Source organism: Acomys minous (assembly GCF_964271855.1).
Source record: "Acomys minous genome assembly, chromosome: 3".
Classification (NCBI taxonomy): Eukaryota; Metazoa; Chordata; class Mammalia; order Rodentia; family Muridae; genus Acomys; species Acomys minous.
This window is the reverse complement of record NC_140485.1, coordinates 83,439,868-83,465,847: the sequence shown is the minus strand read 5'-3', so window position 1 is coordinate 83,465,847 and position 25,980 is coordinate 83,439,868. Positions and strand designations below refer to the sequence as shown.

The following is a 25,980-nucleotide window of genomic DNA, read 5'->3' as shown; positions in this document are numbered from 1 at the left end:
GCTAACTCCATAATCACTTCTCTTGGCAGACTGCAGGTTCTCAAGACAAAAGCCAGTCTCAAAGTTGTGCATATCAGTGTGCTTAGCAGAGTATCTTACGCATACAGGGTGAGACACAGTTTTGCCAAGTATAGGTTTTGATTCCTTAGAAATATTTTAGGAAAATTCTCTTCCTAGGCTACAGGTGTAGCTCAGTGGTGAAAAGCAAATTTAGTACACATGAGAATGTGAGTTTGATCTCTAACATCGAGGGGGAGAAGAAAAGAAAACAAAACAAAAAACTTCTTAGGCACCTTTGAACAAAAGCACTTCATACACATCGAAGCCACAACATGCAGAATAAGCAAAAGGCAGGAACAAGTCAGAAATACAAGCCAAGCCCCTCTGCCAACAAAACCGCATTCCACTGTGTGCAGCAAACCTAGTGAGTTTAACACACATGGCTCCACCCTGCTCTAGCTCCATCTAGGTAACAAAATAGCTGAAGCAGTCTGAGTAGCCTCAAGGCCATGCTCACTGACAAATAATTGCCTAGCCTGTTTGTCCTAGAAAGCACCCTGTGACAGGCGTCCGGCACAATGCCTGCAATCCTCAGCACTCAAAGATAGAGACAGGAAAACTCTACAAAAGCTAGAGGCCAGCTTGGTCTACACAGCAAGGTCCAGGCTAGCTATGGCTAACATAGCAAGACCCTGTCTCAAGAAAAGAAAAAGGGAGTCTCTCTTGAAAGATAACAATAATGTTTGTATAAAAGTTATCTCTTCTCGCCGGGCGTGGTGGCGCATGCCTTTAATCCCAGCACTCGGGAGGTAGAGGTAGGCGGATCGCTGTGAGTTCAAGGCCAGCCTGGTCTATAAAGTGAGTCCAGAGCAGCCAAGGCTACACAGAGAGACCCTGTCTCAAAAAACCAAAAAAAAAAAAAAAAAAAAAAAAGTTATCTCTTCTCGGGCTGGAGAGGTGGCTCAGAGGTTAAGAGCACTGCCTACTCTTCCAAAGGTCCCGAGATCAATTCCCAGCAACCACATGGTGGCTCACAATCACCTATAATGAGATCTGGTGCCCTCTTCTGGTGTGCAGGGGACATGCAAGCAAAAAACTGTATACTTAATAAATAAATCTTTTGTTGTTGTTGTTGTTTTTGTTTTCTGAGACAGTATTTCTCTGTGCAGCCTTGACTGTCCTGGACTCACTTTGTAGACCAGGCTGGCCTTGAACTCACAGCAATACGCCTGCCTCTGCCTCCTGAGTGCTGGAATTAAAGGCGTGTGCCATCACGCCCAGCCTAATAAATCTTTTTTTTTTTTAAACGCTATCCCTTCTCTTAGGATAGATGGGTGGCTCAGTGTAAAGGCTTTTGCTACAACTCCTGAGAACCTGTATGCACTCCGTTCCTGGTACCTATGAAAGGAGAGACCTGACCCCTGGGGGCTATTTTACCTTCATGTGGGTTGTGCCGCATACACTCACACAAACACAAGTAAATTTTTTTTAAACTTTAAGCTGAGTGCTGAAGTGCTGAAGCATTCCTTTAATCACACCACAGAAGATAGAAGCAGGTCGTCTCTGTGAGTTTGAGTCCAACCTGGTCTACTTAATGAGTGCCAGAGCTATATAGTAAATCCTTGTCTGTCTGTCTGTCTGTCTGTCTGTCTGTCTGTCTGTCTGTCTGTCTCTCTCTCTGTCTCTCTCTCTCTCACACACACACACACACCCCTACCTTTCTCTAAATGCCTATAAAAAGTAAATTTTATGGCCGGGTGGTGGTGGTGCACGCCTTTAATCACAGCACTCGGGAGGGAGAGGCAGGTACACTTCTGTAAGTTTGAAGCCAGCCCGGTCTACACAGTGAGTTCCAGAACAGCCAGAACTATATAGAAAAACCCTGGGGATGGGGGGGGGGGGTAAACAAAACCAACCTTCTAGAAGAAATTCTTATTATAGCTAATATTCAATATTCTGTATTTGTTTGTTTGTTTGTTTGTTTTTCGAGACAGGGTTTCTCTGTGTAGCCTTGGCTGTCTTGAACTTGCTTTATAGACCAGGCTGGCCTCAAACTCAGAGATCCGCCTGCCTCTGCCTCCTGAGTGCTGGAATTAAAGGCATGCGCCACAGCACCCAGCTGAGTCAGGGGATCTTAATGTATACTGTGAAAGTGTTCCTAATATGGGGAGCATGACAGTGCCCCAGCCCCAACTCTATACACTGGCAACTTGCACAGTATATATCTCTGAACTATACCACTGTCACCATATTTTGAGCTCAGTCACCCAACCTCCATTACTGCCCAGTGGTTTGGCCAGCATGTCTTTAACTTCTCAGTGAACTAAGTGATGTGGAAAGTATTTCTGAGTTTTAACGGTGTCTCAGAAATAGTTGTTTTAACAAATAACAGATTTCACCGGGCGGTGGTGGCCCATGCTTTTAATCCCAGCACTTGGGAAGCAGAGGCAGGCGGATCTCTGTGAGTTAGAGGCCAGCCTGGTCTACAGAATTAGTTCCAGGACAGCTAAGGCTACACAGAGAAATCCTGACCCAAAAGACCAAAGAGACAAAAACAAATAACTGATTTCTACAGTGACATCATTGGGCATATTATACACACCATACAACTGCTCCCTGTGAGCTCATTACAGCCTCAGCTCTTTATAGCAACATTCTAATTGAGGACTTAGTGTAGAAACATGAGACTTTCACATTGGAAGTAACTGTAAGTATCATCAGATTTTTGTTATTTTTCAAGACAGGGTTTCTCTGTGTAGCCCTGACTATCCTGGAACTCAATCAAACTCAGAGATCCGCCTGTCTCTGCCTCCTGAGTGCTGGGCTTAAGGGTGTGTACCACCATGGCCAGCTGGTAACACCTAATTTTTGCAGCTTATAGATATAATTCATTAAAACAAACAGGTTTACCAAAAACCACGTAACAGCACTAAAATTGCAGCTTAAACAAACATAGGGATGCCAGGTTGTTTTAGGTGCTAAATCTGTCAACCTTGTAGAGCATCACTTACTGTCCTCATGCTAGAAGATGACACTAAGGACCAGAGATGAAAGAGCTGCTCAGTACCCCGTGTGTAAGGAGCTGTCTCCCAGCTGCAGCACACCCTCTGACACTCCTCATCCCACTGTAGGAATGAGCATGTTAGGAGTGGCAGGTCTCCGTTTCTATACAAGGTAACGCTGCTGTTTGTCTTCCGTGGGTTTTCCGTGATCTTCTGGCCTGAAGACGGCCCTCTGTTATACCAGTCTAAACTTTTCACTCACCTTCATTTCCTCTTTCATTATTCAAGGATTTGTTTGTTTTATCTTGGGGTTTGGGCTTTTGCTGTGTCTTTGTTTTGTTTTTGCTGCTGGATTTTTATTTATTAATTTGTTTTTGTTCTTGTGTTTTGATTTTGTTTTTATTTTAGACAGAGTCTCACTGTGTAGCCCTGGGTTGCCTGGAACTTGATCTGTACAACAGCCTGGCCTCAGAAGCTCATTGGCTAGCCTCTGCCTCCAGAGCGCTGGGATTAAAGCCGTGCAGCATGACCCCCAGGTTAGTTAGCCTCTGCCTCCAGAGCGCTGGGATTAAAGCCGTGCAGCATGACCCCCAGGTGTTTGTTGTTGCTGCTGGGGGGGTGGGGTAAGGACAGGAAATTATACAGCACAGACTGGCCTAAAACTTGCTGTATAACCATACACGCACAATCCATACCATGTATGTATAGTATATAAAAGCTTAAAAAATAAAACAAAACAAAATCACTAGTGAATAACTTCTCTGGCAATATTACAATTCTCTGCATGAAAAAGGTCACTTTCTGTTCTTTTGAACAACTATGCTGAAAGACATGGGAAAATCTTGGATTCAAATGCTCTCCATAGCTAACTGAGGTCACTGGGAACAGTTCCCAGCCAGGGCTCTAATGAAGACAAGCAGAGCTGGGGAAGGAAGAGGCCGGAATGTGACGCACCACAACCACACTGAGCCCTCTACACACTGTGAGTCCAGCAACTCTCTAGAGATGCTGGCGTCACTCTAGGATAAGATACTTTTTGACCTTTACTTAAACCTCTTTTCTTTTTCTTTTTTCTTTTATTTATTTTGGAATTCTTAACAATTTCTAATTTATGTGTATGGATATTTTGTACGCTTGTATGTCTGGGTATGTAGTGTCTGCAGAGACCAGAAAATGTGGTAAGATTCACCTGGAACTTAGCTGCCATGTGACTTTCAGGAACTCAAACCCAGCTCCTCTGGAAAAGCAGCCACGTTCTTAACTGCTGAGCCACCTCTCAAGCCCCCTTTTACTCTTTTTTTGTTTTTGTTTTTGGTTTTGGTTTTTTAGTTTTTTGAGACAGGGTCTCTCTGTGTAGCCTTGGCTGTCCTGGACTCACTTTGTAGACCAGGCTGGCCTCGAACTCACAGCGATCCACCTGCCTCTGCCTCCTGAGTGCTGGGATTAAAGCCGTGCGCCACCACCACCCGGCTTCCCCTTTTACTCTTAATACCAACCTTCTAGAAGAAATTCTTATAGCTAATGTTCAACATTCTTTACGTATTTATTACTTTTTTCTCTAAAATAATTCTTATGATGCTGAGTCAGGGGATGTTCCCCGCCCCCCCTAGGGTTTCTCTGTGTAGCCTTGGCCATCCTGGACTCTGCCTCCTGAGTGCTGGGATTATAGGCGTGTGCCACCACCACCCAGCGAGTCAAGGGACTTTTTTGTTTGTTTGTTTTACACTTTCTTTCTCTTTTTTAATATATTTTATTGATTTATTCATATTACATCTCAATTGTTATCCCATCCCTTGTATCCTCCCATTCCTCCCTCCCTCCCATTTTCCCCTTACTCCCCTCCCCTATGACAGTGACTGAGGAGGACCTCCTCCCCCTGTATATGCTCATAGGGTATCAAGTCTCTTCTTCGTAGCCTGCTATCCTTCCTCTGAGTGCCACCAGGCCTCCCCATTCCTGTTTTTTTTTTTAATATTTATTTATTATTATGTATACAGTGCTCTCCTGCATGTACACCTGCAGGCCAGAAGATGGCATCAGATCACATTATAGATGGTTGTGAGCCACCATGTGGTTGCTGGGAATTGAGCTCAGGACCTCTGGAGGAGCAGCCAGTGCCCTTAACCTCTAAGCCATCTCTCCAGCCCTTAATACCATGTTTAAACCTATATTAAACCTCCCTCTTGATAAACCCTAACTCAAGCTAGGTGTGGCACTCAAAAAAATGCCAAGGCAGGCATCATCTCAAGCCAGCCTGTTCTACATAGTGAGTTCAAGACAGCCAGAGCTGCACAATGAGACCTTGTCTCAAAACAACAACAACAAAGAAACAAAAAAGCCAGGAGAGCCGGGTGTGGTGGAGCATGCCTTTAATCCTAACACTTGGGAGGCAGAGGCTGGTGGATCGCTATGAGTTCGAGGCCAGCCTGGTCTACAAAGTGAGTCCAGGACAGTCCGGGCTACACAGAGAAACCCTGTCTTGAAAAAACAAAAAACAAAAAAACAAACAAAAAAGCCAGGAGATAGTAATTCAGGCCTTCAATCTCAGCAGTAGGCAGAGGCAGGCCAGTCTCTGAGTGTGAGGGCAGCCTGGTCTACAGAGCAAGTTCCAGGAGAACTGGAGCTGCCCAAAGAAACCCTATCTCAAGAAAACAAACAAAGTAGGAAACAACATCAACAAATAAACAGGAGTGGGGATGGGAGTGTCACCTTGATTCCACCAAAGCATTCTGCTAAACAAAACAAAACCAAACCCACATGCCTGAAAAGTGTTCAAATCTAGCCCATCACTTTTTTCTTTGAGCAGAGAAAGAGAGAGAGAGAGGGTGTGTGTGTGTGTGTGTGTGTGTGTGTGTGTGTGTGTGTGTGTGTGTGTGTGTGTGTGTGTATGTGTGTGTTTTGGTGGGGGTTGGTCTCTGACTGGACTCTGTCCTTCTGTCTGGGCCTCAGTGATTTCAAAAAACAAAAAAGGAAAAAGGCAACATATTCCTGAGAGTCGTGCAGTAGGAGAGACTGCACTATAAAGCTTTTGTGTTCTCTGGAAACATGCTTTATTTATTTATTTTTATTTATTTATTTTTAATGTGTATCCCAGGCTGGCCTCGAACTCCAGATCCTCCTGCCTCTGCCTCCTTCAGCAAATCCTACCGGCCTGCGCCACCAGAACCGGCCATGCTTTTATTATTATATAACGTTTACCTTTACATTGAAGAGGCTAGCAGACTGAACAACATTTATTTTCCTCTGAATTTGCACTTCAAAAAACACTGGAATTCCTAGAATTTTTGCTAAATATTCTTGATAATCTGATAATAATTTTTGCATTGTTGTTATTGTTTGTTTTGGTTTGTTTTTGGAGACAGGGTTTCTCTATGATAGCCTTGGCTGTCCTGGACTTGCTGTGTAAGCCAGGCTCCTGGAACGAGCAGAGACCCGCCTGCCTCTGCCTCCCGGGTGCTGGGATTAAAGGCTGCGCCACCACTAGCCATCCTGAAAGTAATTTCTAATCAGTTAGTTTTTAGAAATAATGCTTCCCCTTTTTATGGTCCATAAATTGACCTTTAACTTGACTTATCCAAAACATTACATATTCTTCCTAGTACAGATATATTTTTAAAAATATTCATTTATGTGTTTTACATATATGAGTGTTCTGGCTTCATGTATGTCAGAAGAGAGCATCAGATCCCATTATAGATAGCTGTGACCCACCATGTGGATGCTGGAAACTGAACTCAAGACCTCTGAAAGAACAGTCAATGCTCTTAATTGCTAAGCCATCTTTCCAGTCCCATCTTTTTTTTTTAACCTGCATGAGTGTTTTACCTGCATGTATGTATGTGCACCACATGTGTGCCTGGTAGCTACAGAAGTCAGAAGAGGGCATCACATGCCCTGGGACTGGAGTTACAGATGGTTATGAAGTACCATGTAGGGGTTGAGATTCACACCTGGGTCCTCAGCTAGGCATGGTGGCGCATGCCTTTAATGCCAGCACTCGGGAGTCAGAGGCTGTCTCCCTGTCTCACCCAGGCTTGGTAGGTCACACCTGTAATCCCAGCTCTCAGGGAGACAGAGACAGGTGGATCCACAAAGCAAGTCCAGACAGCCAAGGCTACACAGAGAAACCCTGTTGGGGTGGGGGTGGGGGGGGAATCACCCAGTCTCTGCTCAAAGTGGGAGCAAATTAACAAATATGTATCAGTTATCCCTTGAGAACTCCCATCCTCTTTGCTAAAGGCTGACAAAACATATGAAGAAAACCAAAAGTAGGGTTGGGGATGTAGCTCAGTGAGAAAATAAACAGGAGAGGAGGAGGGCCAGGACACAGAGCAAAGTAACTGCTAAAGCAAGATGGTTTCACAGCACTGCCTCACCGCAAACAACAAATACTAGGATGTCAAAACAGCAAACATGAACGTCTCTTGAAGCTGGTGGGATACCGCAGAGGTCAAAGCTAAGGGCAGCTGGTTAAGGGAGACCCCATGAACGGTGGGAACAAGATCCTTCCTGCACCCCTTAACCACGATTGAGTTTCTGTCAACAGGTTTCACTGAAGGGGGGGAAAGGCAGACGCAGACGCATCAAGCACACCCCCTTAGCGAAATCAAGCTGCCAAGCAAGAGAATTAGCTTCATATTTCAAAAGTATCTGAAACTACCACATTACAGACTACTGAAAAAACTACAAATATTCTCAGGAATATAGTATTATTTAGCAGTCGGGCTTGGTGATGCACACCCTTAATCCCATCACTCAGGAGGCAGAGACAGGCAGATCTCACATCTCTGAGTTCGACGCCAGTCCGGTCTACAAAGTGAATCCAGGACAGCCAAGGCTACACAGAGAAACCCTGTCTCAAAAAAAGAAGAAAAAAAAAGCAAACAGAAAGAAACCAAACCTGTGTCCTCTGTAAAAGCAGCAGGCACCGCACTTGAGAACCTGAGGCAAGAGAACTAACTCACATTTGAAGTCATCCTGGGCTACAAAATGAGACTCTGTCTCCAACAATTAAAAACACCCTGTCTCAGCCAGGCTTGGTAGGTCACACCTGTAATCCCAGCTCTCAGGGAGACAGAGACAGGTGGATCCACAAAGCAAGTCCAGACAGCCAAGGCTACACAGAGAAACCCTGTTGGGGTTGGGGGGGGGTGGGGGAATCACCCAGTCTCTGCTCAAAGTGGGAGCAAATTAACAAATATGTATCAGTTATCCCTTGAGAACTCCCATCCTCTTTGCTAAAGTCTGACAAAACATATGAAGAAAACCAAAAGTAGGGTTGGGGATGTAGCTCAGTGAGAAAATAAACAGGAGAGGAGGAGGGCCAGGACACAGAACAAAGTAACTGCTAAAGCAAGATGGTTTCACAGCACTGCCTCACCGCAAACAACAAATACTAGGATGTCAAAACGGCAAACATGAACGTCTCTTGAAGCTGGTGGGATACCGCACAGGTCAAAGCTAAGGGCAGCTGGTTAAGGGAGACCCCATGAACGGTGGGAACAAGATCCTTCCTGCACCCCTTAACCACGATTGAGTTTCTGTCAACAGGTTTCACTGAAGGGGGGAAAAGGCAGACGCAGACGCATCAAGCACACCCCCTTAGCGAAATCAAGCTGCCAAGCAAGAGAATTAGCTTCATATTTCAAAAGTATCTGAAACTACCACATTACAGACTACTGAAAAAACTACAAATATTCTCAGGAATATAGTATTATTTAGCAATTGGGCTTGGTGATGCACACCCTTAATCCCATCACTCAGGAGGCAGAGACAGGCAGATCTCACATCTCTGAGTTCGACGCCAGTCCGGTCTACAAAGTGAATCCAGGACAGCCAAGGCTACACAGAGAAACCCTGTCTCAAAAAAAGAAGAAAAAAAAAAGCAAACAGAAAGAAACCAAACCTGTGTCCTCTGTAAAAGCAGCAGGCACCGCACTTGAGAACCTGAGGCAAGAGAACTAACTCACATTTGAAGTCATCCTGGGCTACAAAATGAGACTCTGTCTCCAACAATTAAAAACACCCTGTCTCAGCCAGGCTTGGTAGGTCACACCTGTAATCCCAGCTCTCAGGGAGACAGAGACAGGTGGATCCACAAAGCAAGTCCAGACAGCCAAGGCTACACAGAGAAACCCTGTTGGGGTGGGGGTGGGGGTGGGAGAATCAACCAGTCTCTGCTCAAAGTGGGAGCAAATTAACAAATATGTATCAGTTATCCCTTGAGAACTCCCATCCTCTTTGCTAAAGGCTGACAAAACATATGAAGAAAACCAAAAGTAGGGTTGGGGATGTAGCTCAGTGAGAAAATAAACAGGAGAGGAGGAGGGCCAGGACACAGAGCAAAGTAACTGCTAAAGCAAGATGGTTTCACAGCACTGCCTCACCGCAAACAACAAATACTAGGATGTCAAAACATGAACGTCTCTTGAAGCTGGTGGGATACCGCACAGGTCAAAGCTAAGGGCAGCTGGTTAAGGGAGACCCCATGAACGGTGGGAACAAGATCCTTCCTGCACCCCTTAACCACGATTGAGTTTCTGTCAACAGGTTTCACTGAAGGGGGGAAAAGGCAGACGCAGACGCATCAAGCACACCCCCTTAGCGAAATCAAGCTGCCAAGCAAGAGAATTAGCTTCATATTTCAAAAGTATCTGAAACTACCACATTACAGACTACTGAAAAAACTACAAATATTCTCAGGAATATAGTATTATTTAGCAGTCGGGCTTGGTGATGCACACCCTTAATCCCATCACTCAGGAGGCAGAGACAGGCAGATCTCACATCTCTGAGTTCGACGCCAGTCCGGTCTACAAAGTGAATCCAGGACAGACAAGGCTACACAGAGAAACCCTGTCTGGAAAAAGAAAAATAAATAAATAAATAAATAAAATAAAAAGCTGGGCTTGGTGGCACTTTAATCCCAGCACTGGGAGGCAAAGGCAGGTGGATGGATCTCTGAGTTCGAGGCCAGCCTGATCTACACAGCAAAATCCAGGCCAGCAAGGGCTATAAAATAAGTCCCTGTCTCAACAAAATATGTAAATGAAAATTAAATAAATAAAAAGAAAGAAATGAAAAATAATATAACCTTACAGGAAATCTGAGGGGGGAAAAGTCTGGGTCTGTCTGTTCTTCCAGAGAACAGGGATCTATGAGTCCAGGAAAGCCAAGGCTACACAGAGAAACTCTGTCTTTGGGAAAAAACAAATAACAAAAACCAGTATCATATCATAGAGCCCATTTGCTGCTTCCCAAAATAAACACTGAAAAGATACATATATGTGTAATCCTTTTCCTTAAGAAACAGACAAAAAGGCGGGCATGGTAGTGCACCCCTTTAATCTCAGCACTCAGGAGCTCTGTGACTTCCAGGTCAGCCTGGTCTACAAATTCCCAGTCAGCCAAGGCTACACAGAGAAACCTTGCCTTGAAACAAACAAGCAAACAAACAAACCAAGAACAGACACAGGGGGCTCCTTTTCCTAAAAACACATAAAAGTGAGTACTCAGGAAGAGCAGCGACCTGGGTGAAGGAGGGTCAGTGAAGGCTGCTGAGAGCAGTGAGATCTAAAGAAACCTACAGATTAAAAAGTCATCTAAACCAGGCATGGTGGTGGGACACGCCTTTAATCCCAGGTGTTTGGAGGCACAGGTCAGCCTGGTCTACAGAGTGAGTTTTTGGGCAGCTAGAGCTATACAGAGAATCAATGACTGGAAAGAAACAAAACAAAACAAAACAAAACAATTTCTGGGGAAGAAATGGGTGAAAAGGGGAAATAAATGGAGAAAAATGCACATGAGGAAGGTCGCAGAAGAAGCAATGTAACCTGTTTCTACATTCATCTGAAATTAGCCTCTTGTGGCCTCTCGTCTCTCTTCACTCATCCTCAAACCAAAAATAAGCAGCCTTGACAAGCACTATAAATCAAAAGGGGCAGGTTAGAAGAGGTGGGGAGCGGCAGAGCGCATTCTAAGCGGGCCTGAAATTGCAGGCTAGCAGCTCCTAGCAAAACACATGGATGTGCTAGAAGCTGGAGCCCCTCACCACTGAGACAGAGAGGAAAGCACAAGCTAACCCGCTGGGAATTCAAGAGAGTACACAGAAGCCAATGCTTCATTAGAACAATCAGTTAAAATAACCCCATCCATGCAATGCCACTTCCTCACAAACGCTTTCCTAGGGGTAAGTGATCTCATACATTGACACATATTTTCATTTTACCATCTTCATTTTCCCTTTGTACATAAGGAACTAGAGTTAGCAAATGGCAACATATCCAACATCTAGTTCTGACTAGTAATCAAATGTACAAACTAAATCTGAAGAAAGTCTAATGGACTTTGTTTCCACATTTGCTAACTTCTATGTTGAAATCGGATCTGTTTACAGAAACAGATCTATGTAGCTTCCAAGGTTGGGCCAATTTAAAGTCCAAAACAACCCCCTCACCATCTAAACATTCAAAAGTCAACACAGGACACACTGGACATTTGCTCTAATTCACCACTGCCCAGAAACGCCAAGCAAACGTGTTCTGTTCTTTCTGCAACTCACCAATTCCAGACAGGCATGGGGTCCTCATGAATGGAATCACAGCACTTGAGTGCTGAAGCAGCAGGATGGAGGCCAGCCTCGGCTACACAGTGGATTTGAGGGCAGCCTTGGCTACACAGTGGATTTGAGGGCAGCCTACAAGACTTTATTTCAAAAGCCAAGCAAGGACAATGGAGACAGCTTGATGGGTAAGGGAGATGCGTGCGAGCCTGAGTTCAATCCCTGCCTACGGTGAAAGAAAATTCAGCTCCTAAATTATTCTCTGGCCTCCACACACACCATGGTACTCATGTTCCTGTAAATAACACACACACACACACACACACACACACACACACATCTTGTAAGTTTCGTACATTACTGAGTTTGTTTTTAGATAGTGTCTCTCTCTATTTAGCCCTGGATGTCCAGGAAATCTCTAGGTAGACCAAGTTAGCCTTGAATTTACAGAGATCAGCCTGGTTAGCTGGGCGGGGTGGCACACACCTTTAATCCCAGCACTTGGGAGGCAGAGGCAGGAGGATCGCTTTGAATTCAAGGCCAGCATGATCTACAGAGTCCAGGAGAGCCAAGGCTACACACAGAAACCCTGTCTCAAAACAAAAAACAAAAACAAAATAACAAAAAACAGAGATCTGCCTGGCTCTACTTCTCAAGTGCAGGGATTAAAGATGCCCACTACCATACCTGGCCCACGTTTGTTTTGTTTATCTGTGTGTGTTCATATTAACTACACACAATCATTCAGGGCTTCCCCCGCTCCCCATACCTCCCATGACATATTTCTGAGACAGGATCACACGTTGCCCGGCCTAGCCTTAAAATGACTATATTGCTGAGAATGACCTTCAACTCCTAACACTTCTGCCACCACCTCCCAAGTGCTGGGATTATAAGATGTGCCACCAAGCACAGCTTGTTTTTTGTTTTGTTTTGAGGCAGAATCTCCAAAAAAATATAGGCTAGGCTGGCCTTGAACTGAATTTTTTTTTCCAAGACAGGGTTTCTCTATGTAGCCCTGGCTGTGCTGGACGCACTTTGTAGACCAGGCTTGTCTTGAACTCACAGCAATCCACCTGCCTCTGCCTACTGAGTGCTGGGATTAAAGGCATGTGCTGACCCCTTGAACTGAATTTATGGGCAAAGCTAGCCCAGAATTTCTGATTCTCCTGCCTCAATCTCCTAAATTTGACATTGTATGTGTACTCCCCATCCCCATACCTCATATCTTTCTTTTTACTTGAAATATACTCAAAAATCTATAATGCCGTTCATGCTAGGCATGGTGGCACAGACCTGCGATACTAACTACTCAGGAGGTAAAAGCGGGAGAATCACAGGCTCACGGCCAGTCTCAGCACAGCCTGAGACCCTGACTCCAAATAGAAGGTAACAAAAGGGCCAGTTATGGAGGCGCTCACCTTTCATCGCTGCGCTCCGGAGGCAGGCAGATCGCTGTGAGCTCCAGGCCAGGCAGGGCTACATAGTGAGACACTGTCTCAGAACACCAAAACAAAGTCCAAAAAAAAAAAGAACTGGAGGCTTGGGTCAGTAATTAAGAGTTTGGGCCTCTCAGGCCAGGTGTGGTGGCTCACGCCTTTAATCCCAGGCAGAGGCAGGCGGATCTCTGCGAGTTCAAGGCCAACCTGGTGTATAGAGTGAGTTCAGACAGCAAAGGCTACACAGAACCTTTGCTGGAGAAGAAAAAACGAACGAAGGAAAGAAAGAAAATAAGTAAGTATGGGCCTCTCTTCCAAAAGACCTGAGTAGGGCTCCCAGCACCCACATGATAGTTCACAACTGTCTGAACCAACATCCTCCTCTGGCCTCCATGGGCACCAGACAGGCAAGAGATGCGCAGACACACGTGCAGGCAAAATACTACATGTATAAAAGAAGATTTAAAATATGCACAAAATAAAATAAAAATTAAAAGTACAAAAAGGTTTGAGGCTAGTTCAGTGGTAAGGTGTGTGAAGCTCCGCCTTTAATCTCCAACACAACAGCACATGTCACTCAAAATTTCTCTAAAAAGCAGGATAGTGGGTGATTTTACTTTTTCCTTTCCAAATTTAAAGAATTTCTAAGACATGTATTAGCTTTAAAAGACACTCAAGTTACTTAAGGGCTTATGAGGCTGATAGGCTAATGTTTCTCTTACCCCTTTGGGTGTAACTCACCGTGGATGCTCACCTGGCCTGTAGTTAATGTTTCTCCTACAGCCAGGCCTCAGAAACCTCGGCCTCACTCTCAAGCCTCTCGTGGATGCTTGCAGTTTACAGACACTTCACATGAAGAACCTGGAAGCAGTAGAAAGGTATTTGAAAGGTTAAACTTTAAATTTTTTCTGTGCAAGCTGGGCGGTGGTGGCGCACGCCTTTAATGCCAGCACTGGGGGAGGCAGGGGTGGGCAGATTTCTGTGAAGCTGATATGCGCGAGTAGATTAGCACATTTCCTGGTACGTGGTGTGCTGCTACTGATCTAGCAAACGCCTTTCTCTCAGTACCTGTCCATAAGAACAAACAGAAGCAATTTGCTTAGTCGACATGCCAGAAGTATACCTTTACAGTTTTACTTCAAGCCTTGTGTCATAACAAAGAGACCGCTGTCTCTTCCACACAGTATTACATTGATTGGTCTACTACAGCGACAACATTATGCTGACTGGACCATGTGAGGAGGTAGCAACCACTTCTAACTTGGTGACATGCACATCAGAGGATGGGAAATAAATCCAACTAAATTTAAAGGGCCTTCTACCTCAATGAAACTCTTAGGAATCCACTCGTGTGGGGCATGCAGAAATATTCCTTCTAAGGTTAAGGATAAATTATTGTACCTAGCCCTTCCCACCATGAAAAAAGAAGTAGAGTATTTTAGTGGGCCCATTTGAATTCTGGAGCTAGATAATTCCTCACTTAGGTGTAGTATTTTGACCCTTATTCCAAGTTTTACTAGCTTTGAATAGGACCTGGTTGCTGCGCAGGTTGCTCTACCACTTGGGCCATAGGATTCAGCAGACCCCATGGTACTTGAGGTATCAGTGGCAGATAAGGATGCTGTTGGGAGTTTTTGGAAGGCCCCTATAGATGAATCACAGAAGAGACCTTTGGGATTTTGGAGCACGGTTCTACTACCATCTACAGACAACTATGCTCCCTTTGAGTGACAGCTCTTGACCTACTATTGGGCCTTAGTGGAAATCTGAAAGTTTGACGATGGGCCATGATGTGACCTAGGCTAGTCATCATGAGCTGGGTGTTATAAAGTAGGACATGCACAGCAGCAATCTATTATCAACTAAATATAAGTAAAATGTATGTGATCAGGCCCAAGCAGGTCCTGAAGGCATAAGCAAGTTACATAATCCCAGCCTGTAATCCCAGCACTCGGGAGGCCAAGGCAGGCAGATTTCTGTCAGTTTGAGGCCAGCCTGGTTTACAAAATGAGTCCAGAAAAGCCAAGGCCACACAAAGAAACTGTCCTAAAAACTGGAAAAAAGAAAAAAAAAAAAAAAGAAGGTGCCCGAATGCCTCCTATGTTTCTACTCCCACTGCAGTACCATGTGTTGCCAAGCATGCCTCATGGGTGTGCCCCAAGACAAAGAAGAGGAGACGAGGGGCTGGTTTAGTGATGGTTCGGCCTGTTATGCAGGTGCCACCCAGAGGTGGGTAACTACAGCATCACAGCCCCTTTCTAAAGCAACCCTGAAAGATACCAGCAAAGGGAAACCTGCACAGTGGGCAAAACTTCAGGCATATCTGGGGCTCAGGGTTGGTCTCTGCTGTGGGCAGATCTGGCATTGAGCAGCAGCTGTAGCCATGTCAGCCTTGGTGAGTGGAAGGCCATGCTGCCGAGCTCATCCTAACCTCCATTTCAGCCATCATGGACACTGTTCATGGGCCCATTAAGAGTAACGTGGATTTGCGTGTCATCCTTTCGCAGGGGCCATGCTAATCTTCTCTGTATCGCTCGCAAATTTGTGAAGGGTTCCAAATTAAAAAAAAAAAAAAAAGAGTAACAGGGATAGTTAGAGAAGACGCTGACTCTGCTCCCTTCACAGCCAGAGACTTGCAGCAGTGGGCCCACAATCACGGCCACTGGTCTTACCATAGTCCCCACCACCCTGAAGCATCTGGCCTGAAAAGGATGGAATGACCTTTTGAGAACAGTTACAGCAGCAGTTAGGTGACAGCGGGCTGCAGGGCTAGGACAGAGCTCTCCAGAAGGCAGTACATGATTTGAATCTGCATCTAATATAGGGTACAGCTTCTGCCATCGCCAGGATCCATGGGTCCAGGAATCAAGGGGTCAAAAAGGGAATTGTGCCATGCACGATCATCCCTAGTAACCCACTAGGAAAATGTTTGCTTCCTGTTCCCTCTGCCCTAAGTTCTGCTGGCCTAGAAGTTTTGGTTCCAGACTGGGAACCGGCATCTCCTGCCAGGAGCCACAACAAACATCCATTTGAACTAGAAGTTGAGACTTCTCCTGGCTCCTTTGGGTTTCCGATGCCCTTAAGCCAGCAGGCAAAGAAAGGAATAACAACTGGTCCAGATTAGCAGAGGGGAATAGGATTGCTTCTCCACAGTAGAGTTAAGAAAGATTAGCTCTTCTAAACTTAGTGGCGCATGCCTATAATCCTAGCGCTTGTGGAGGTAGAAGCAGATGGAGTTCTGTGAGTTCAAGGCCAGCCTGGTCTACAAAGTGAGTCTAGGACAGCCAAGGCTACACAGAGAAACTCTGTCTTGAAAAACAAAACAAACAAACAAACAAAAAGAATGTCCCTCTAGGAGCATTGCCATCTAGTCTAACATCCATAATGCATTTGCAGCTCTATGAAGGATAGTTACATCATGTCACGTGTAATTATGACCTGGCTATTGTTTTCGTTTGGAAATTAAGAATGGCCTAAGAGGCCAGGAGGTGGTGGTGCACGCCTTTAATCCCAGCCCTGGGGAAGCAGAGGCAGGTGGATCTCTGTGAGTTCGAGGCCAGCCTGGTCTACAAAGCAAGCCCAGGAGCGGTAAGGCTACAACAGAGAAGTCCTGTCTGGAAAAACAAAAGAAGACAAAAACAAAAACAAAAAACAAACAAAACTGCATACGTAGCCTGGCATGGTGGCGCAAGCCTGCAATCCCAGTGCTGGGGTGGCAGAGGCAAGCAGACTTTAAGGCCAGCAGGGTCTACATAGGGAGTCTCAAAAAATAAAAATAAAAATGGCATAAGTAGATATAAGCAGATACATCAAGTTGACAAGGGGTCAACATGTGATGGCTATTCTTAGTTGTCAACTACAATTAACTAAAACCCAAGCAGGTAGGTACATCTGTGACTTTTTTTTTCCTTAATTAATCATGTAAAGTGGGAAAACCCCCTTCTAATCAGAATCTTGTCGCTTTCTTTTTGTTTTGTTTTTTTCAAGGCAGGGTTTCTCTGTGTAGGCCTGGCTGTCCTGGATTTTGTGGACCAGGCTGGCCTCAAACTCACAGCACTCTGCCTGCCTCTGCCTCCTTTGTTGCTGGGATCAAAGGCGTGAGCCACCATGCCCAGCTGGAAAATATTCTTTTAATCCAGATCTCTCAAGGTAGAAGACCTGCATATTAATCTGGGCCACACCTTCTGCTGGCAGCCTATAGAAAGGACGTGGAAGAAGGCAGCTCGCTCTCTCTGCCTGCTTGCTCTTGCTGGCAAGTCCGTTCTCTCACTGACGTTAGAGCCCAGCTCATCCGTCCGGCCTGCAGACTGAACAACTCCTGGATTCCTGGACCTTCCATTGGTGGACAGCATTGCTGAACTAGCCGGACCACAGCCTGCAAGGCTTCCAAATACACACATATCTCCTGTTCCTCCATAGAACCCTGACTGATAGAACACCTTTCTATTAATGCTTAATTCCATCTTTTTCTAAGAAAGGATCTTGGGCTACTGATTTACATGCCTCTGTCTCAAAATACAAATCTAAATAATAACTCAAAGACTAGTCAATGCCACCATTATCAATTCTGTTTCCTAACTGCTACCATGGCAAGAATAGTGTTTGTGAAAGGATACATAAATTATCCTCTCTGCTCTTCTCCCAAAAATGTTTGTGTGTGTGTGTGTGTGTGTGTGTGTGTGTATTTTTTAATAAAAATTTTAAAAGTGAAGAGGCTGGATGTACAGGCTCCCATTGTAAAGAACAGATCCAAGAAAAGCTAAAGGGAAAAAAAATATAAAGGGAATGTAAAACTCAGTCTCTCCTGATACCAGAATCAGAAACAAAGAACTTTTCCACATAGCTTTTTCTTGACCAAGCTTAATGGCACCTGCAACATAAACTGATGAGAATGAGCTCTTCAACATAAACCTGGCCAAAATAATGTTTCAAATTTGCCAACCTACTTGGTATAATCCAGTTTTTCCACGCTTGCTATTTAGCTGTCAACTTAGACAGGGCCTTCCTATCCATCCAGTTCAACATATATGCAGCCTGGCTGTCTCATCCCTGTCTAGCTAAACCCTGCTTCCCAAGAGTCCATGTGTGTCCCACACACTTCAGAAACCCAGCCTTCCCTGTGTTAAGTCTCAGGCATCTCCACTCATAAATTGCCAGAAGACTTGTAAAACAAAAACAATGCTTTTAGTTACATAATAGTAACTTACACAGCTTCTGTCTTAAAAATAGAAATTGGTAGAGTTCTAGCTTAGCATATACAAAGCCCTGGGCTCAATCCCCAGCACACACAACATAGAGCATGCTGGTGCACACCCATAAACCCAGCACTCCAGCCGTGAAGGAAGAGGAGTAAGAGCTCAAGAGTAGCCTACACCAGCTGGAGAGACAGTTCAGTGGTTAGGAGCACAGGCTGCTCTCACAGAGGACCCAGGTTCAACTCCCAGCACCCACAGGGCAGTCTGTAACTCCAGTTCCAGGGGATCCAATGCCCTCATATAGACACATGTAGGCAAAACACCAATGTACATAAGATAATAAATGAACTATAAGAAAAAACACCTATTTAAAACAACAGCCTAAGCCAGGTGTGGTGGCGCACGCCTTTAATCCCAGCACTTGGGAGGCAGAGGCAGGAGGATCACTGTGAGTTCGAGGACAGCCTCGTCTACAAAGTGAGTCTAGGACAGCAAGGCAAGGCTACCCAGTGAAACCCTGTCTCAAAAAACCAAAAACAAAACAAAACAACAATCAGCCTATGCTACATAGCTTCTTTCAGGCCGACATGGGCTACACAGGGCCCGATGTAGGCTCAATTTTCTTAACCAATATATTTTATTACAAACTTATTAACAGAGCGTATGTCACTTATAACCCAACTAACCTAAACAATAGGAAAAGAGGATTAAAGAATACAATAACAAAACTGTAACGATATCAGTTCCGAGGAATGATTCTCCTGGCGTAATCAGCAGGATTTCTTCTGCTGGAACCTGGAGTAACCAGAACCCGGAACCTCAGCAGGAGCCGGAGTCCCAAAGCCTTCCCCCAAGTGGTTCTCTCTAGGAGTATCTCGAAGTGGAGCCATGAACAGCCAAAACAATCCCAAGTCTCCAAAGGCTCCGCCTCCTGTAAAGCCCGTGTGCTCTGACCCCAGCCTCCTGTCCTGTAGCGCCCGTGTGCTCTGACCCCAGCCTCCTGTCCTGTAGCGCCCGTGTGCTCTGACCCCAGCCTCCTGTCCTGTAGCGCCCGTGTGCTCTGACCCCAGCCTCCTGTCCTGTAGCGCCCGTGTGCTCTGACCCCAGCCTCCTGTCCTGTAGCGCCCGTGTGCTCTGACCCCAGCCTCCTCTCCCTTCAAGCTCTCTTTGCCTTTATTTCCCACCATGCTGTTCCCTGCTGCTGCTTCAGCCAAACTGTCCTTTTGCCACCCTGAAAATGCCAAGCATCTTTCCACTCTTCTGCTTGAAAAGCTCTCTATGTGGACCCACAGTGAACTGTCTCCCCTCCTTCAGCTCTTGGCTCAAATACCACCACCTTCAGGTATTACCCTTTGTGTGTACGGCATACCTGAAGCTGGGAATTCTGAGAAATCCACACTCAGAGAGTACACATAGGAGTAATCTGAAAGCTGTTTTCTTTTCTCTCTCTTTCTTTTTTTTGTTGTTGTTGGTTTTTGACACAGGATTTCTTTGTGTAGCCTTGGCTGTGCTGGAGAAAAGCTGTTTTCTATAGAAACATCTATAAAAATATGTCTGTTACAAAACTATTTGTATCAGCTACTGGGCTGTTCTACAGCTTTTATTACCTAAGATATATTATGTGAATGGCAGGACAGTATTTACTCACTGTAATTCACAGCTAAGCTTTCTATAACTTGAATGGCCACTGTATAAAGCCCTATCTATTCCTTCCTTCCATTTATTTACTTACTTAATTATTGGTTGGCCTCCAACTCAGAGATCTGGCTGCCTCTGGCTCCTGGGTGCTGGCATGACAGCAGTGTGCCGCTACACTCAGCCTCCTATTCCTCTCTGTAGCTCAGGAAGCTACATGAGCTCAATCATGAATCCAGTCCTTCTTTTTGTTTGGCTCTTGTACACACATGATTTATCAAAATGTTTGGGTTTTCTCCTGTTAATTTGTCTTATGTCAAGTTAATTCACATTCTAGCCAAAGAACCTCAATAGGTGAGGGGTGAGCTATTTTTCATTCCGGTACATCTTGGTTGTCCACTTTTTTTGATCACTCTTGAAGTTTCATTCCCTTATCTGTGTATTTACTTACAGGGGATGGGGCATGCCATGGCACACATGGAAGTCAGAGGTCACCTTGCAGAGTTAGCTCTTCCCTCCCACTATGTGGGAACCAGAGACCTAACTCGGGATGACAGCATGCACCTTTCCTAGCTGAACCATCTTGCCAGGCCCTTTGATTACCATTTTTATTTATTTTTTTATTTTTTTTAATATTTTATTTAATTTTAATTTATATATGTTGGTGTCAGATCTTGGCGTTACAGACAGTTGTGAGCTGCCATGTGGGTGCTGGGAATTGAACCCGGGTCCTTTGGAAGAGCAGGCAGTGCTCTTAACCGCTGAGCCATCTCTCCAGCCCTGATTACCATTTTTAAAGTACTGCCCCACCCTGCCTTGCCGGGCATTCTCTAGGAACCAATCTGCCTTATTTTCCTTATTTTCTTCAGAGTACCTACTATCAGCTGATGTATCACAGACAGAGAGAGACACACATAGACACACACTGGAAACCAAACTTTGATCTTCTGGAACAGCAGCAAGAGCTCTAAAACACTGTGCCATCTCTCCAGCTCCCGAGGCACATAGTATCTATGGACTGCTGTGCCATATGCACTCACTCCATCATTGACTAAAATGTCATACAACTCTGTGTGTGTGTGTGTGTGTTTGCACTCAGCTTAGCTTGTATATATATGAACACGAGCATGAACATGCATTTGGAGGCCACAGGTAAACCCTGGGGATTGCTCCCCAGAAGCTATCTCCCTTACTGGTCTGGAAGAAAACTACTAGGCTAGAGTGGCTGGCTCAGAAACCCCCTTGTCTCTGCTTTCCAGCTTTGGGATTACAAGTGCACACCACTATGTCTTGCTTTTTTTTTTTTTTTTTGTTTTTTGTTTTTTGTTTTTTGAAACATCTTTTCTGTGTATCATTGGGTTTCCTGGAACTCACTCTGTAGAACAGGCTGGCCTTGAACTCAGAGATCACCTGCCTCTGCCTCCCAAGTGTCAGGATTAAAGGCGTGTGTCATCACTGCCTGGGTCAAACTTGGATTCTTTTTTTGTTTGTTTGTTTTTCGAGACAGGGTTTCTCTGTGTAGCCTTGGCTGTCCTGGACTCACTTTGTAGACCAGGCTGGCCTCGAACTCACAGCGACCCACCTGCCTCTGCCTCCCAAGTGTTGGGATTAAAGGCGTGCGCCACCACGCCCGGCCAAACTTAGATTCTTATGCTAGCATAGCAAGCATTTTACAGACTGAGCCTTAGCCTCCATTACAGTTTTTGTTTGTTTGCTTTTTGTCTTTCCACTAGAATGAACTACATGAGGCAATAACTTAGTTTTGCTTGGTATTTGTTTCCCAGTGCCTAGAAGAGTCGGGGCTCAATAATTTGGTTAGAGGAAGCTCCCACCATTAATAGTCTGGTTTGCTAAGGTCTTTTCCTCAGATCCTCAGTCCCAGTGCTCTGGGTTGAGATAACCAATGTGAGCAAGATGTGGACTATACCTCAGCTCCTGAGAGAGTACAGCTGTTAGAAACGCCTTCTCTGCAGCAACTTAAAACTACCAGTTAGCTTAACTTCCTTTAAGCAAAATGCTGGGGACCTCATATATAAGATGAATAACAAACTGGTGGCAATTTGTCTGGATCTCTCCTTCCCTAGGTGAAACAAAACCCCAGGGGGACTATCTGTATCCCTCCATGCCCAATGGAGGCGGGGAAGACACACTGTGAGTTGCACAGACAACAGAGGATCCAGAGTGAGTCCTGCAAGAAAAGAGGAGGAGTCCTAGGGAGGAGCCTCCAGGCTGGGGATGGAGACAGCAACCTTGGTAGACCAAGGTTGTTGAGGGTGCTGTTTCTATTGCAGAGCAGATCACTGGTGATTACCCTTAAATCTAACCACACTAAACCAGACAAATCAGCGACTGCAGAAAAGCAAGACTCGATGTAAGCTGAGGGCTGGGGAAAAACCAAGAGGAGAATGGCACCCGAATCCACCAGCCTTGAGACAGGCGTCTGCTAGGAGAAGGGGTCGGCTAACAATACTGCTTCACTCAGCCCAAACAAAACTGGTGGTTGCCCACAAGAAAGTCAGGAATTTCTCCAGGTTCCACTGGGCCCTAAAAAGTACCTGGGTAATTTTCAAGCAGAAGGTGAAGAGCCCCATGTGGCTGCTGGGGACATTGTTTTAGGGAGTCTGGAAAACCCTGTGATGGCAAAAAGACTTTTAAGAGCCACTTAAAAAAGGATACTGAGAAGAAGTGGGTGTTCCAAGGGGGAGCCCTTCAGACACTTCTACTCCATTTGAGACCTGAATGAGATTACTAAAAATTTCTGTGCTGGGGTTTCTGATGGGGCTTCCCCCAAGAAAACCACAGAACTGCAGAATTTGCAAATGGAGCTGAGGTGCATCAACGAAGCACAAATTCCTATCTGTGTCTCACTGAAGAAGCCAGAACAGGTAAGAAGAGATCTGCAGCTTGGGAAAGGCCAAACTAGGGGTTCCCCCTACAATGCTTGCTCTATGCTCCTAACAATGGTGACTCCATTGGGCAAAAGGGTATCTCCAGGGCTGGCTGTACCAGTGACTGGCCCACTTGGGGCCTCACCCACATTCAAAACACCCCACCCAAAGTTTCACCCACTGGGGGCTAGGTCTCAGTGAACTGGCTAGTTTCTTGAGGAGTAACTCCAGGGGGTAAAGTTCAGAGCCTTGAGGGAAGAAGCTCATTCTGGAGAAGAAGTGCGTCTACCCTACAATTAAGGGTAGGGAAGGGCTTGTATTCCGGCAGCTGCGTATCATTATTCCATTTTACAGGTGGGAGAATCAGTAGACAAGAGACCCAAACAGGTTCAACATTTTTCAGGTGACTCAGGCAGGCTGGTAGTAAGATGGCCAGAGGGGAGTTCCAATCCTTAGAGCATCACCCCACAATTAGCAGAGATTCTGGGGCAGGCCGTCTCCCCGCAGACACGCCACTCTCAGTGATTGACAAGGCTGAGATTTTAACAATGAAGCCCATCAAGGCTGGGCAAACTCCTGATGCCACTCAACACTTGCCACGCCTGAGCTTTACGAGGGCCGCCATCTGAGGTCTCCACATATTTGGGAACCTGCTGCTGCTGATAAAGGCACTGTTCTCAGACACCTGAACAATGCCACAAGTGCAGCAAGAAATGAGCACCTTCTACAGGCATGCTTTCCTCAGCCCAACAGCAGCTGGCATTCTGTGGTTGTCTGTCTGGATTACTAGTTCCTGAACAAGGTATGGATAGAAAGGATTTGGACTCTGAAATTAGGCCTACCTCAATTTAAATTTCACACGCAGACACTTAGTTGGCTGAGAAACATTTCAGCTCATTTAGCTACTGGGAGCTTTATGTGGAACCTGGGAATAAACTGACCTACCTTGGAAAGTTACTGTGTGGAGCATAATGAATGACCACATATTTCCGTGATGGAGAGAGAGCACTGAAAACACCACTTGCCTTATAGTAGCTGCTCAGTAAATCGGCTACATTGAAATATAAACCACAATGTGAATGCATGAGGCGCTCAAGTTACTCAGGAAAGGCAAAGTTCTTTTCCCTTGGCTAAAGGACGCTAAGTTCAGCGCATACCCTGAGCGAACCACCGGGACTCTGAGCGTGGTGGCTGCGGCCTCCAGGAAGTTTGGGAATGCTACTGTAGCAGCACCTCACAGCTCAGAGAAGGGCTGTGCCTAAAAGGAAATGGGCAGGCACCTTCTTCCACCGAGGCTCAGCTAACACTCAGTGGAATGTTCTTTACCCCCTGGTTTCGGGGAAGAGTGCATGCCCAGAATTGGTTCTGCCGTAACTGGCTCTTCTGCACACATTCCCTCGGCTTACCAAGCAGAAGTAGCAAGTTACCAGGTATGTTGCCCAACAGGCTCCAGAAAGTCTTGAGTGGAGAGACACCAGGAGGTGGAATTTTAGTCAGTGGAGATCTATCGAACTTGCCCTAAGCTGCAGCCTGAGATAGATTTAGCATTTTTCCAGGTTAGTGAAACAAGACACGCAATAGGGAGCAGCTGGCAACTCTGCAGAGGCTGGCAGTCCAGCAGGTACCTCTTCCTTCTGCCTACGGTTTGTAGCTGGCACGGGCCTACCTGGTATTCGGACCACTAGCTAAAGACAGCGGGCAAGCAATAGAGGCAGAGGGCCCCAGTCTCCTTGCCGATGCCTCAAAGGGTGTGTCTGAAGGGCAGGAATCCTGTCCCTCCTGTCATCAGCTGAACAAATATTTGCCCCAAAAGAGAATCAAAGCAAGAATGAACAGAAGAGGTCACAGCACAAACCAACAGGAACTATTTAATCATTCATCTCCCCAGGGAGCTCATTTACAGATTGGCTTTCAAGGCTGGCAATCCTTAGCTCAAGGGAGCCCACCTTTACCTCAGCCAACTCTACTCTGGTCATCTGACCTCTACTGACAAGTGACCTCCTTGCCTTTACACGAGCTACTGACCGAGCAGAGCAGGTAAAGTTTCAAGAAATGGGAAACTAGAGACAGGATGGGGTCCCTGGGCAAACCCAGGAGGTCTCTTTCTCAGCAGTAAAGCAAAGTGCCTGCCCCGCCCTAGGCCCAGCCTAGGACAACTGAATTCTTGACATTCCGGAGTCCATGGTGCATGGCTCTTCCACCTCACTTCCTCCAATGGATGACTTATTTTCACAGCCTGTCCATTTTCTACATACTCTGAGGGGACAGAACATGTCTCAGAAGCCCCAAGCTCCCTTCTTCCAGAATGGAGTTTACTCTGAAGGGTGAAAACTGCCTACTCCAGTGGCCACTGGTGAGGAAGCTCTCACCTCTACCTCACCCTGACTAGGTGACAAGCAGAAGGATTCTCTGAAGAAAAGGGACTCACTGGCGTCAGCCTCTGTGAGTCACAGTGGTCTGCTAAGCAAGGCAAGCTGGCCACATTTTTCTAGTGCGAGAACTAAGGCCCCAGAACGTAAACCAGCCTGTCCAAGATCACATGGCCAGTTAAGTGACAGGGCCAGGACTCACACCCACATCCAGTCTGTCACCAAACCTTAATTTCCTATGGAGCCTTACAGACCAGGTTCTTGCTCTGCCGGCAAACAGCTGCCTCAGTAAAGAGGCCCCAGGGCCCTGACCAGAAAAGCACTAGGCAGAACAGCTGGAGATCCCCACCCGACCCTGGGGCAGTGAGGTGCAAAGTCCTGGGGCTCAGTATATGACACAGCAAGAGCTCCACAAACAAACCAACCATGCAGAAAGTTGCATACCTTGGGGAAAATGAACTTAGGGCCACAGCACAAACACAACCAGCCCAGACCACTTTCCTCTAAAGCCAGACAGCACTCAGCCACTCAAGACAGTGGGGCTCCTGCCTGGCCAAATGGTCTGAGTACTGTGCATGCAATTACCCTGGGCTTGAGATCACCGGCCCTTCTGTTTCTCTATGTACTGTGTTCTTCACCCCCAGCCAAGGTGACCCACGACACGAGGGTGGGCAGGACGCAGGGAGAACTTGCCACTCATAGGTTTTTAAACCAAGGAAACAGCCTATGTTTTTCTTTGCTGAGAGAGAAACTGGAACAAAACTATGAAACTGTGGGGCTAGAATGAAAGACAAAGGTCCTTCAAGAACTGGGTCGTCTGTATTTTCAAGGCTAACCTCTTGTTTCGATAGCAAGCCAGGAATGTCTCCCCAACAATCAACAGCCTCAACAA

The 25,980-nt window shown here is 45.9% G+C and overlaps 2 protein-coding genes and 1 long non-coding RNA gene across 6 annotated transcripts in view; 1 reads left to right on the top strand and 2 right to left on the bottom strand.

The window, feature by feature from the left end:
* LOC311594388 (targeting protein for Xklp2-like) overlaps positions 1-13,256 on the bottom strand; it is a 69,213-nt gene extending 55,957 nt beyond the window's left edge. Inside the window, exon 1 of the mRNA XM_084776018.1 lies at positions 12,984-13,256. Coding sequence (XP_084632144.1) covers positions 12,984-12,990 — 7 coding nt within the window. The 5' untranslated portion in view covers positions 12,991-13,256. The remainder of the gene's footprint in view (positions 1-12,983) is intronic.
* LOC311594408 (bcl-2-like protein 1) overlaps positions 1-25,980 on the bottom strand; it is a 61,782-nt gene that overhangs the window by 34,409 nt on the left and 1,393 nt on the right. For 2 of the 4 annotated variants that reach the window (XM_084776077.1, XM_084776076.1), the window contains exon 3: positions 13,756-13,862. In XM_084776077.1, the coding sequence (XP_084632203.1) occupies positions 13,839-13,862 (24 nt within the window). In that variant the 3' untranslated portion in view covers positions 13,756-13,838. Of the gene's footprint in view, positions 1-13,742; positions 13,863-25,980 lie in introns of all 4 variants that reach the window. The other 2 variants (XM_084776075.1, XM_084776074.1) reach the window with 1 other exon arrangement.
* LOC311594415 overlaps positions 15,284-25,980 on the top strand; it is a 161,780-nt gene continuing 151,083 nt past the window's right edge. Inside the window, exon 1 of the long non-coding RNA XR_014778075.1 lies at positions 15,284-17,036. This is a non-coding gene — a long non-coding RNA (uncharacterized lncRNA). The remainder of the gene's footprint in view (positions 17,037-25,980) is intronic.